Below are 13,263 nucleotides of genomic sequence, written 5' to 3'. Positions count from 1 at the left end.
GATGCTGGGTCACACTGAAAGTGGTCTTCCCGGATGCTGGGTCACACAGATTGTTTTATTTCCTTGAGTCATTTCTGTTACCATGCCAAGATGAGCTATTTATCCTGGCCCTAAGGTTTAGGTTAAAAAGAAGTAGTTTTGGGGGCAATGTACGAAACTGTTTCTGTGGAAACACACTTTTTTGGTGCAGTTGATTCTGGCCACCTTTTAAAACTCTGTCTCCACACCTCCAGATCACACCCCACCACAGCTGCAGGCATAGAGGGGAGGAAAAATAAAACCTCGTTTTGCAAGATAGTTTTGCATTATGAAAGTGATAATGAGCTTATTAGGAAAAACATTATAAAATAGAAGATAGAAATTTTGTGAATATAGACACGTGGAAAGAAAGCAAGCAAGTCCGCTGAACTTTCCCTTCTCCCAGTGTAGACCTCCCTCCAGCCTTAAGGAGATCAGTGATGTTTTCCATTGTAGGTTTTTATGCAGAATTTCCAAGACAAAGTTGATGTCTATATCACATTTCCAATTTTGCTTTTTTTAAAAAATTTTTTTTTTTTTTTTTTTTGTGAGACAGAGTTTTACTCTTGTTGCCCAGGCTGCAGTGCAATGGCGCAATCTTGGCTCACCACAACCCCTGCCTCCCAAGTTCAAGCAATTCTGCCTCAGCCTCCCGAGTAGCTGGGATTACAGGCATGCACCACCACACCCGGCTAATTTTTTGTATCTTTAGTAGAGACAAGGTTTCACCATATAGACCAGGCTGGTTTCGAACTCCTGACTTCAGGTGATCCACCCATCTCGGCCTCCCAAAGTGCTGGGATTACAGGCATGAGCCACTGTGCCTGGCCCTGCATCCTGACTTTTTAACTTGATGTTAGATTACACATATTTTTTTTCATATTGTTTCAAACCTCCCAACACAGCCTCTTCTCTTAAGATAATAACAGGCTTTTGTTTAGTAGACTAAACAGAGCCCCCTAAAGGCTCAGAGGATAGGATGTGATAGATAAAAATCAAGGGGGAGGAAGATTCTAGGCAGAAAAATCAGCTTGCAGAAAGACAGGAGGTGGAGACATCCAGACACATTTAAAACAGAGTTGAGCAGCTTGATTAGTGTGTATCCTCTCCATAGATTGATCTGCCTCTGAGTGCTGGGGTCTGGAGGATGCAGGGTGGGGCTTTAGGGCAAAGATGAATTAGGAGACTATATTCATTCTGGCCAGAGGCGTGAGATGGTGTGTGAGGCTGGCACAGGAGGCATAGAGTGGGAATGAAAAATGTACTGACCTTGACAATGGAGTATATAGGGGTGAATGTAATCAAAGAAGAACATTACAGTTTAAGAGCCTATGAGGCCAGGCACGGTGCCTTACGCCTGTAATCACAGCACTTTGGGAGGCCGAGTTGGGTGGATCATGAGGTCAGGAGTTCAAGACCAGCCTGGCCAACATAGTGAAACCCATCTCTACTAAAAATACAAAAAGTAACCAGTGTGGTGGCACACGCCTGTAGTCCCAGCTACTCAGGAGGCTGAGGTGGGAGAATCACTTGAACCCGGGAGGCGGAGGTTGCGTTGAGCCGAGACTGCACCATTGCACTCCAACTGGGTGACAAGGTAAGACTCCATCTCAAAGAAAAAAAAGAGTCTATGAAAAGCTATGGCACCTTTAACAGAAATAGGAACACTTAGAGGCATGTTAGAAGAGGCACACTGGGGCTGAGCGTGGTGGCATGGGCCTGTAGTCCTAGCTACTTGGGAAGCTGAGGAGGGAGGATTGCTTGAGTGCAGGAGTTCAAGGCTGCAGTGAGCTAGGATCGCACCACTGCACTCCAGCCTGGGTGACAGAGCAAGACCCCAACTCAAAAAAAAAAAGGGGACATTGGGAATTGAGTTTGGGACATGCTGGCTTGAGGGAACAGGGCCTTGGAATGTAGGCTGTTAGAGACGGGATCAGAGGCATAGCTAGAGACAACAGATGTTTGAACTCAGTCATACAAAAGTCACGATTGAAGCTACAGAAGCAAGCGTGTTTTCTGAGGAAGAGTGTAGGCTGGGTGCAGTGGCTCACAGCTGTAATCCCAGCACTTTGGGAGGCCGAGACAGGAGGATCACTTGAGGCCAGGAGTTTGGGGCTGCAGTGAGCCACGATTGTGCCGCTGCATTCCAGCCTGGGTGACACAGAGAGATGCTGTCTCTTAAAAAATACAGAAAATCATAAGGAAGAGGAAACAAATTTTCTACTCATGTAGTGGAAGTGGATCATCATCAGGGTCTTCATCCTTATCTGTTCATGTTGAGTCAGTGGAGGAGGAAGAGGAGGGAGAAGAAGGGTTGGTCTTGCTGTCTCAAGGGTGGCAGTGGAGGAAAAGCCATGCCTAAGTGCGCTGCACGGTTCAGTCCGTATTGCTCAAGGGTCAACAGTGTTTCAGACAGCACCCACGACACGAGGAATCATCTGGAAAACGTAAGTGGCCAGACAGTGGGTTCCCCAGAGGCTGCTGCCTGGCATGTGTGTACAAACCAACAAGGGTCCAAAAACAATAGGGCCGTGACCAGCGGCTTCTGGATGTTTCCAACTAGCGCTCTTCACAAAAGCACAGTAGATAAAACAACAAAAGCAGGGCTGTTGAGAATCCGGAATGCAGACTTTTGGTAACTCCCAAAGGGCCCTGTCTTTGTCTGTCTCCACAGCCCCTCTGGCCCATAGCCTCCTGCCCGATTCCCCTATCACTGTGAGAACATGGGGCGGAGCACATGAGACCCGTAACACCTCCCTGTAAGGCAGAAGCTGCCCTGGAAGCGCCACAGGCATTATTTCTCTGTATTTCTCTGTCCCACTCCATGGCCCCGAGAGACTGACACGAACACCTCCAGCTCTCGAGAAGAGGAAGCTGCGGGGCTTGCTTGGTTAGGTGACTGGCTCAAGGTCACGTGCAGATTTCAGCTTCCTGATTTTGACCTCCTACACCAAGGGCTTTACAACAGGTTTCAGGAAGAGAAGAAATACTCCCGCACTGAATGCAGGGTTCCACAGTGCAAGGTGATCCTGACCGTGGAAACATGAAAACGTGAAGCAAAGAGTATGTCTTAGAATTGAAGGATAAGGGGGCTGGGCGTGGTGGCTCACACCTGTAATCCCACCACTTTGGAAGGCCGAGACGGGTGGATCATGAGGTCAGGAGCTGAAGATCAGCCTGGTCATCATAGTGAAACCATCTCTACTAAAAATGCAAAAATTAGCCAGGTGTGGTGGCACACACCTGTAGTCCCAGCTACTCAGGAGGCTGAGGCAGGAAAATCGCTTGAACCTGGGAGGCTGAGGTTGCAGTGAGCTGAGACTGCCATTGCACTCTAGCCTGAGTGACAGAGTGAGACTTTTTTCTAAAAAAAAAAAAAAAAAAAAAAAAAAAGGAAGGATAGGGCACTTAGTGGGAGGCCAGCGTGGCATTTTGAGGCTGGGGATGTTGGAGGGTGGGGCTGCCCCTCCCATGCCCACAGTCTGGTGGGGGAGAGGTTGGAGGTGTGGAGGGAACTGCAGGGCCTGTGACATGACTGAGGGACTATGCTCAGTGATCAGGGCCTAGAAAAGAATCTGTCCGTGGCAAATCATTAATGTTTCTTTTTGAAAAGCTGAGTGCCTCGTGACACATGAGGTTGAATCCCCAGGACTTCACAGCGCTCCCATCATCGCATGGATCTTGATAGCAGGGGGCGCTGTTCCCATCTCACTGCAGCCATGCTGGATGTCATGCTTTTTGGATGTCATGCTGGGGTGGTGGCTCCCCTCCTGCATGTCTGACTCGCCATCTCTCTGATGCGTGCACTTTGTCCCTCCTCCAGGGCATACCCATTCTTACTGTGGCACTTCCTGTCCCCCTGAGCTGCTTGCCTCGTCTCCATCCGCCTTCTCAGCACAGGCCTGATGAACAACCAGCCTGCAGTCCTTTCTCCCTCCCCAGGAAGATGTCATTCCCTTATGACATGTTCCCCACGAGCCAGGGCACTAGCAGCTGCTGCGCTAGAGCATTCATAGGACATAAAAGGGCAGCCCTTGATAGCCGATGTCTTGCTTTTTGGACTGATTCCTTCCTTCTTCCCTCCCTCCCTCTTAAACCTTCTTCATGGAGACCCGTCACCTACTGTGTGGATGGAGAGAGTGAAAATGGAGTCTTGGTTGGGTGCGGTGGCTCATGCCTGTAATCCCAGCACTTTGGGAGGCCAAGGTGGGTGGATCACGAAGTCAGGCGTTCAAGACTAGCTTGGCCAAGATGATGAAACCTCGTCTCTACTAAAAATATAAAAATTAGCCGGGTGTGGTGGCAGGCACCTGTAATCCCAGCTATTCAAGAGGCTGAGGCAGAGAATTGCTTGAACCTAGGAGGCAGAGGCTTCAGTGAGTCGAGATTGTGCCACTGCACTCCAGCCTGGGTGACTGAGTGAGACTCCATCTCAAAAAAAAAAAAAAAGGAAAAAAAATGGAGAGTCTCATCTTCCACAGGACTTTTCGTCTAGGGAGATGCAGTCATTGATCACGTGGTCACCCGTCTGTTTTGTTATAAACTATGATAAGTCTGTGAGGTTAAAATACAGGGGGCCAGGAGAGCAGAAGTCAGAGAAACTTGGCTGCGTGTGTACCCACGTGTGTGTGTGTACATGTGAGGAGGTAGCAGGAGGTCAGGGGTGTGTTTGCTGCAGTGCTGTTTCAGCTAAGATCTAGAGGATGAGCAGGGGCTGGGGAGACAAAGTTCTTTGATAGAACTGGGTTCTGAAAGTTATGTGAGAGATTTTGCCAGCAGGTGGTAACTTATTAATTACAAGACATAAAGTGCCATTCGGATTAGCCTGAGTAAGTGAGGGGTTATGTCACACTGGAATGTGAGGCAGGAAATAAAATTGCAGCTGGGCATGGGCCTGGCTGGGCTGGAACCAAGGTCTCTTTGGCCCATACCCCCTGCCCCGCCCTGTGTCTTTTTCTCTGTCTGCCTCTTTCTCTAGCCCCTCCCTCTCCCTGCCCCCCGACTCTTCATCAGTGTATGTCTGGAGCTGGGACTAGAATCCCAGTTTCCATGTCCCAGTCTTTCCGTAGATTTTACACAGGTCAGTCAGGAAGTGTGTAGCTCTGAGAAACCACAGGTGAAAAATGGCCAGTGAAGTAGAGTTTTGCACTTGTTGAACCTTGGGCAGTTGCTGTGGCAGATTTTTGAGACTGAGTCTCGCTGTGTCACTCAGGTTAGAGTGCAGTGGCGTGATCGGAGCTCACTGCAACCTCCGCCTTCCGGGCTCAAGTGATTCTCTTGCTTCAGCCTCCCGAGTAGCTGGGATTCTGGGTGTGTGCCATCATGCCTGGCTAATTTTTGTATTTTTCGTAGAGAGAGGGTTTCACCATGTTGGCCAGGCTGATCTCAAACTCCTGACCTCAAGCAATCCACCTGCCTCCCAAAGTATTGGGATTACAGACGTGACACACCGCAGCTGGCCTCTGGACCCCTCTTCAGTAATGACCTTTGGGGGGTCAAATGCATTATACAAATTCATCATCTCACCTAATCCCCACAAAAGACCTATAAGGTAGGTATTATGTAGTCTTATTTTCAAGTGATGAAACTGAGGCTCACAGAGGTTGCATTTTCGCCTGTTAATTCTAACAGTGTGGAGCTGTCAGAAGGCCGTAAAAGCCCGTCCCAAGCCATGCTCTCTGCTGTTCGCTGTGAGTAGGGAGCACTCACTCAGTGAGTGTCCACGCCAGCCAACGTGTGTGAGCTCCCAGTCCTCACAACTTCCCACAGATAGGGAAAGTGGTGTTCAGAGAGGTACAGGCTCATCCAGAGGCTCAATCTGGGGTCAGTTTGTAATTTGAATCTGGGAACATCTACTGCCAAAGTCCAAGCTCTTAACTTTGGTGTGTCTGCTTCTAGCGGCGCACCAAAACACATCCGTTTCCTTCTAGATTGATCTGGATGTGCAGCTGACAAGTTCCTCTCATCCTTTCCAGGTTGCCCCTCTACCTGGCCTCACTCTTCATCAGCCTTGTTTTCCTGTTGGTGAATTTAACCTGTGCCGTGCTGGTGAAGACGGGAACTTGGGAGAGGAAGGTTATCGTCTCTGTGCGAGTGGCCATTAATGACACGCTCTTCGTGCTGTGTGCCGTGTCTCTCTCCATCTGTCTCTACAAAATCTCTAAGATGTCCTTAGCCAACATTTACTTGGAGTCCAAGGTAGTTGGAAATGTGGTCGAGATCCCTCCCATGAAACGTGTTCTCAAAATGGTTTCCTGGTTTGCAAAAGTACATTTTGATGAATTTTAGACTTGATTTTTGCCTTGACTTTCTGTTTTATCATCTCCCACACAGGGGCTGCTCAAGGCTTTTATGACAGAACTGCAGTTTTTAATTGGAGGGGTTAAATCATAGGTTGTCAAAACACCACGGAGCTCGCCCCTACGGCACATGAGCCAACAAAGCACGACTGGCCAAAAAAAAAAAAAAATCCTGGATGTCGTTAATCACGGTTTAACACAATGATCAAAAGGCAGTTTTTGGTTTTTGGTCATGGTAACTATCTGTTTTGAGTTTTTTGTTTGTTTGTTTTTGGGACAGTTTTGCTGTTGTTGCCCAGGCTGGAGTGCAGTGGTGCAATCTCAGCTCACGACAACCTCTGCCTCTTGGGTTCAAGCGATTCTCCTGCCTCAGCCTCTTGAATAGCTGGGACTACAGGCATGCAGCACCACGCCTGGCTAATTTTGTATTTTTACTAGAGATGAGGTTTCTCCATGTTGGCCAGGTTAAGGTTGGTCTCAAACTCCGACCTCAGGTGATCCGCCCACCTTGGCTTCCGAAAGGGCTGGGATTACAGGCATGAGCCACCGCGCCCGGCCTGCGTTTTAGTTTTTCGGTCATGTTAATTATCTGTTTTAAGCCAGGGTCTTTTAACTTTCTGGACATTGATAGCTTCATAACGTGGGGCACAGACCACTGATTTCCACGTAATTCCAAGCCCACAGTCACATGAGGGCTCCCATATTCCCTGCCTCAAAGACTCTGGACAGAGCCGTCCAGAGCTCTGCCCCAGCCGTTGTCCCTCTGAGACTGTTAACTTGCCTCCTTGAGCCAGAGGCCCCGGCCCGGGCTCACCTGGTGCGTGTAGAAGCCAAGAAGGTCCTCTTGGAGCTGAGCAGTGGCCATTAGAGATTTGGCAAATAAGCCACCTGACTTTCCTGCTCGTATACGCTAGGCCTCGGGCAAACGGCGCATATTTTAACCCCGCTGAAGGCATCTCCAAACCGTGTCCCAGGGTCCATATGAAGATAACGTGAAATTGTAGGAAGGAGTGTGGATGAGATGAGGTTTGGAGTGGGTTTCAGGGCCTCAGGATGAAGGACTCTGATGGAAGACCCAACGAGACCACAGTGCCCCTGAGGTCCCAAAGGGCTTCCCAGACTCACAGGTGGGGGCTGGGGAAGGGCTGGTGTCTCGGACCTGGAGTGGCCCATACCTTCTGCTTCCTCTTTTCCAGGGCTCCTCCGTGTGTCAAGTGACTGCCGTCGGTGTCACCGTGATACTGCTTTACACCTCTCGGGCCTGCTACAACCTGTTCATCCTATCATTTTCTCAGAACAAGAGCGTCCATTCCTTTGATTACGACTGGTACAATGTATCAGACCAGGTGAGTGGGGGCGCGGAGGAGGTGTCATCCGACCCAGGACTGCAGTTGGCCCTTGGTGTCCTCAAGGCACTGGTTCTAGGACCCTAGAAAATACCAAAATCGAATGCTCAAGTATAAAATGGTGTAGTATCTGCACATAACCTACACATATCCTTCTGTATACTTCAATCTCTAGGTGACTTAATACCAAATACGACGCAAATGCTATGTAAACAGTTGTTATACATTGTTTGAAAATTTCTGTTATTATTATTATGTGAGAAGGAGTCTCTCCCAGGCGGAGTGCAGTGGCGCGATCTTGGCTCACTGCAACCTCTGCCTCCTGAGTTCAAGTGATTCTCCTGCCTCAACCTCCCAAGTAGCTGGGATTACAGATGCCAGCCACCACGCCCAGCTATTTTTGTATTTTTAGTAGAGACAGGGTTTCACTATGTTGACCAGGCTGGTCTGAAACTCCTGACCTCATGATCTGCCCACCTCAGCCTCCCAAAGTGCTGGGATTATAAGCGTGAGCCACCGTGCCTGGCTGAAATTTCTATTATTTTTAATTGTTATATTTTTTATTTTCAAATATTTTTGATCTGCGGTTGGTTGAGTCTGCAGATGTAGAACCCGCTGATATGGAGGGCCAACATATTTGCCTTTCAATGGTCCACATGGCAGAGAAGTGCAGATCACTTCCCTGTGGTATCCGAACCTCACCTGTCAGATGGTATCATAGCACCTGTCATGTTCCGTTTCACATGTCTTCTGAGAAAACCAGGAGATTACCTATATGTGTGTATATATCCACATATGGTGGACACACATACTTTTCACTCCTTTCCCCCTCTTAGGGCTCTTGTTAAGCAGTAATTTTTTTTTTTTTAAGACGGAGTTTCGCTCTTGTTGCCCAGGCTGGAGTGCAGTGGTGCAACCTCTGCTCACTGCAACCTCTGCTTCCTAGGTTTAAGCACTTTTCCTGCCTCAGCCTCCAGAGTAGCTGGGATTACAGGTGCCCACTACCACACCTGGCTAATTTTTTGTACGTTTAGTAGAGACGGGGTTTCGCCATGTTGGCCAGGCTGGTCTTGTACTCCTGTCTTGAGGTGATCCACCCGCCTCAGCCTCCCAAAGTGCTAGAATTACAGACATGAGCCACCATGCTGGCCAGTATACTTAATTTTTTAAAAGTGCTTCCTTATAAATATAAGATGGTATTATTAAAGGGTGACATTTGCAAAGATTAAGCAAATTGTATTCAGATTTCAGAAAATACACAGGACCATGAAGTTATGTGATTTTTTTTTTTTTTTTTTTTTTGCCATAGTCATCCTCAGGGAGAAAATGTTTTTTCAATGGAGCATGTACACAGGGGCATTTGAGAAAATCTAGAGGAAAGTGACTGAGGATATTAAAGCTTCAGTAAAAACTCACGGCACTAGTCACAATACACTACTCTTTCTAAAAATACATTCTATAAATTTATACGTCATAAAGCAAATGAACAAAGGTAATGAAATGTCATCTGGCATCCATGCTCAAAAAAATACATAAAACAATGAGAATGAACTACCATTCACTCATTTGACAGACAGCAGTTTGTTATGTTGGGCAGTGTGCAAAGTGCCAGGGATACGAAACTGAACAGACTCATTCCCTGCTCCGTGGGAGCTTTATGGTCCACTAAGGAAAAGAGACACACAGATTCGCCATTTATAAAGAAATATAACAAAGTAGAGGACATCTTATGCAAGCATTAAGGGCCCTGATTAGTGGTCAAACTGTACTGATTCATGCTAGGAGACTGGTATCAGAACTGTTTCTATAAAGTGACTAGCTCACAAGTCAGGGAAGAGACTTAAGTAACAAGGCAAGAAATATAACCTACAGATTGGTACAGGATCACTTGCAGCTTTAACGCTGATATTTTAAACTCTTCTCCAATTTCCTGGAAAACCTGAGCTATCTATTAGAAACTTCCCTGTTAGAAATTTATTAGATGGATTTGCAAAGGTTCCTTAGCTTTTCCTGGAAAAGTACTGAATACCTAACCATCTATAAGTCTGCTTCTAACATCTCAACGGTGCTCAAACCCTGAGCTGGATTTGGACAGTGGAAGAAAGAATAAAATGATTCTGATAAGCTAAACCTGTGAGGACAAGGTAAAATTATGTTATAATTAGAAAGGATTAAAACAACAGCAGCAGCACCACCACAAACACAGCATGGGAGGAAGCCGGATGAGGCACTGTGAAGGGTGTGCACTATTTTGAGGAAATCAAATATGTGAAAATCTAAACTTTAAACAGTGATTAGAGACAATCATGATACACAAAGAACTTGATTTTGTATTGTGGTAAAATATACGTAACATTTGCTATTTGAGCCATTTCTTCGTATCAGTTCAGCGGCATTAAGTACATTCAGGCTGTGCGACCGTCATCACCATCTCTAGAACTTTTTCATCCTCCTGAACTGAAACTCTGTATCCATTAAACAACAACGATTTGGTTTTAACAAACTTTGTTCAGTTTTTCTTTCAATTAAGAATTTATGGGTGCCCTGTCTGTGAAGGAGTAGCCATTCTTTATTTCTTTCCTTTCCTAATAAACTTGCTTTCACTTACAAACAAACAAAAAAATGTATGGGTGGGTGCGGTGGCCTGTAATCCAGCATTTTGGGAGGATCATTTGAGGCCAGCTGAGACCAGCCCTGGCAACATAGCAAGACCTCATCTCTACAAAAAATAAAAACTTAAAAAATTAGCCAGGCATATTGGTGCAGACTGGTAGTGCTGGCTGCTTGGGAGGATCACTTGAGCCCAGGAACTGAAGGCTGCGGTGAGCTGTGATCACACCACTGTACTCCAGCCTGGATGACAGAGCCAGATCCCGTCTCAAAAAAAAATAATAAAGAAAGAAAGAAAAAAATATATATAATTACAATGGATTTAAAATATGATGATTTTTTAAATTCTTCTATTTTTATGGGATATTTATGGTTATCTAGATCTGTGTGTTGCCACCAAAATAATCTAGGAGCAAGCAAAACAAATGACCACAGTTGTACATGTTGTTTGTGCAGAATCAAAAAAGAACACGTGATTGAGATGTAACATAGAGGAAGCATGGGAGTGATCTTTCCGAAAGTAGCATAAGTAGTTTTGGTCACCATGCTTTAAGTATGATGTTATAGAGAAGGCAAAAGGATTAAGTTTAAGTTATTGGGCCTTTTAAGGTACATTGTTTTTCTGAAACAGTGGCCTGATACAGTTGCCCAAACCCAATCTGTCCCTTCTGTCTATAGTGAAGAGAGAATTCTGCTCTACCAAGCCCTCTGGTCATCTCACTAGGCCTGACACCAAACACCTTAGGCTCTGAGGATTGGTTTTCTAGACAAGCTAGCATACAGCAGGCTTTAAAGGGTGAAAAACAGGATATGGTGTATGTGAGGAAAAGTTTGAAAGTTGATCTCTTTACCTAGGGATGAGACTATGGGGGTATCATGGATGCTGCTCTCAAGAATTTAGGAGGAGACAACATAACCTTCTCACTATTCAATTGTTGAAGAAAGTCAGCTTAGATTTAAGTGAGAGTGTTAATTTGGACTTAAGAGTTTTGGGGGCATGAAGTAATATATCTGAGGTTAGAAGTTTCTGTCTTTGAATATTTTGAAGAAGAGAATCCTTTATCCCATATGGTTTAAATAACCCATATCTGAGGTCCAGACCATTATTACTATTATCTGATTCCGATTTGCATATTTTAGGGGAATGTTCTATATTTTAATACTTCAAGTAGATATTAACATAGTATATTCTACAGTACATTCTAAAATATAGGGGAGCGAATTGTACTGTAGTATTAGAATTATCCTCTGTTCCCTTTGGAAAGAATCAGTCACATTTACTTTCTTTGCCCTTGGTCTAATGACTGTCCCTCTCTCTTTCCAACAGGCAGATCTGAAGAATCAGCTGGGAGATGCTGGATACGTATTATTTGGAGTGGTGCTTTTTGTTTGGGAACTCTTACCTACCACCTTAGTAGTTTATTTCTTCCGAGTTAGAACTCCTACAAAGGACCTTGTAAGTAAACCATTTTATATTTGCAAGAAAACATCTCCTAATTCTGATCATGAAACCTGCAGTTAGAGCTGTTTCTTCACTTTTCAGTAGATAAGAGGGCCTCTTCCATTCTGTGGTGATGTAAAAAGTTTCCTTGACTATTTTATTGAGTCATTCATTTCCCTTACCTTTTGAGGGAAAATGTTTTTAAGTTTATTTTACAGAGGAAATGAAAGTATTATGAGTTGTATCTTAAGGCCTGGGGAAAGTGATTAACTTTTTTTTTTTTTTTTTTTTTTTTTTGAGACAGAATTTTGCTCTTGTTGCCCAGGTTGGAGTGCAGTGGCCCGATCTCGGCTCACTGCAACCTCCACCTCTCAGGTTCAAGCCATTCTCCTACATCTACCTCCCAAGTAGCTGGGATTACAGGCATGTGCCACCATGCCCAGCTAATTTTGTACTTTTAGTAGAGATGGGGTTTCACCATCTTGGTCAGGCTGGTCTCAAACTTAAGTGATCGGCCCACCTTGGCCTTCCAAAGTGCTGGGATTACAGGTGTGAGCCACGCGCCCAGCCTCTAACTATTTCTCTTAATACAACATTGCCTCACTAGTATGTGAGACTTGGACTTGCTGTGAACCAAATATATAAGCTTTTCTCATAGCAAAGGAAAACAGAGAATAAATAGAAAATAGACAATACTGATAGAAAACAGTATGCCGGAGGGTGACTAGGAAATGGGAGGATAGGGCAACAAGAGACATTATCGTAAAGAATGCTAAAGCTGCCTCCTTACTTTGGTCACATTTCTGTACAACCAACTTTATATAAATTTCTTTATGGGGCCAGGACAGAAAATGCAAAACCAGGTTGAATGAGAAAGCACATGGGAGCCTGGTTCTGTAAATGATTCCAACCACACAAACTAGTGGCTTATTGACTTACTGATCTATGAAACCCACAGAAAAACACAGTGAGTGGATTTGGGGCAATGTGAGCAGTGTGGCTGGTGAGGAGAGCATAGATGATTAATGTCCTCCCATAATTCACAGCTCGTATTTCATACCCAGATGACTGTCCTGTTGTTTGATCCTGTTTTTGGAAGCAGGAGACAGAGGCAGGCTTCAAACCAAGCAGTCTGGTTCCAGAGTCCATGTTTGTTGTTGTTTGTTTGTTTGTTTTGAGATGAAGTCTCACTCTGTCAGCCAGGCTGGAGTGCAGTGGTGCAATGTCGGCTCACTGCAACCTCCGCCCCCCAGGTTCAAGCGATCCTCCTACCTCAGCCTCCCAAACTGCAGGGATTACAGGCATGAGCTACTGTGCCCAGCCAAGTCCATGGTTTTAATCCCTGTGCTACACTGTAGCTTTCTCTGGCCTCATATGGTTTTGAGAATAAATTATATTCTTAATATATATGACCTAATGGTCCTATCTATAACTTCTGTAATTACATAGGAAAAATGTCTAATATTCCTTTGGGGGGAAATCTATAACTTAACTCGTACCCATCAACTTTTTAAAGGAATACACTGCAGGTGGGTCATTTCTTTAAAAT

The 13,263-nt window shown here is 45.4% G+C and overlaps 2 protein-coding genes across 3 annotated transcripts in view; one reads left to right on the top strand and one right to left on the bottom strand.

Annotated features, from left to right (window-relative positions):
- The window catches only part of ERO1B (endoplasmic reticulum oxidoreductase 1 beta), a 103,254-nt gene that overhangs the window by 2,189 nt on the left and 87,802 nt on the right, over positions 1-13,263 (bottom strand). The gene's annotated exons all lie outside the window — the stretch shown is intronic.
- GPR137B (G protein-coupled receptor 137B) overlaps positions 1-13,263 on the top strand; it is a 74,425-nt gene that overhangs the window by 39,613 nt on the left and 21,549 nt on the right. For both annotated transcript variants that reach the window (XM_032242283.1, XM_032242282.1), the window contains exons 3-5: positions 5,994-6,216; positions 7,514-7,663; positions 11,601-11,729. In XM_032242283.1, coding sequence (XP_032098174.1) covers positions 5,994-6,216; positions 7,514-7,663; positions 11,601-11,729 — 502 coding nt within the window. The remainder of the gene's footprint in view (positions 1-5,993; positions 6,217-7,513; positions 7,664-11,600; positions 11,730-13,263) is intronic.

The sequence above is a fragment of the Sapajus apella genome, unplaced genomic scaffold (genome assembly GCF_009761245.1).
Source record: "Sapajus apella isolate SASKATOON/1434 unplaced genomic scaffold, GSC_monkey_1.0 scaffold49, whole genome shotgun sequence".
NCBI classification, from domain to species: Eukaryota; Metazoa; Chordata; class Mammalia; order Primates; family Cebidae; genus Sapajus; species Sapajus apella.
Note: the sequence above shows the minus strand (reverse complement) of the source record. Positions and strands in the feature narration are given on the sequence as shown.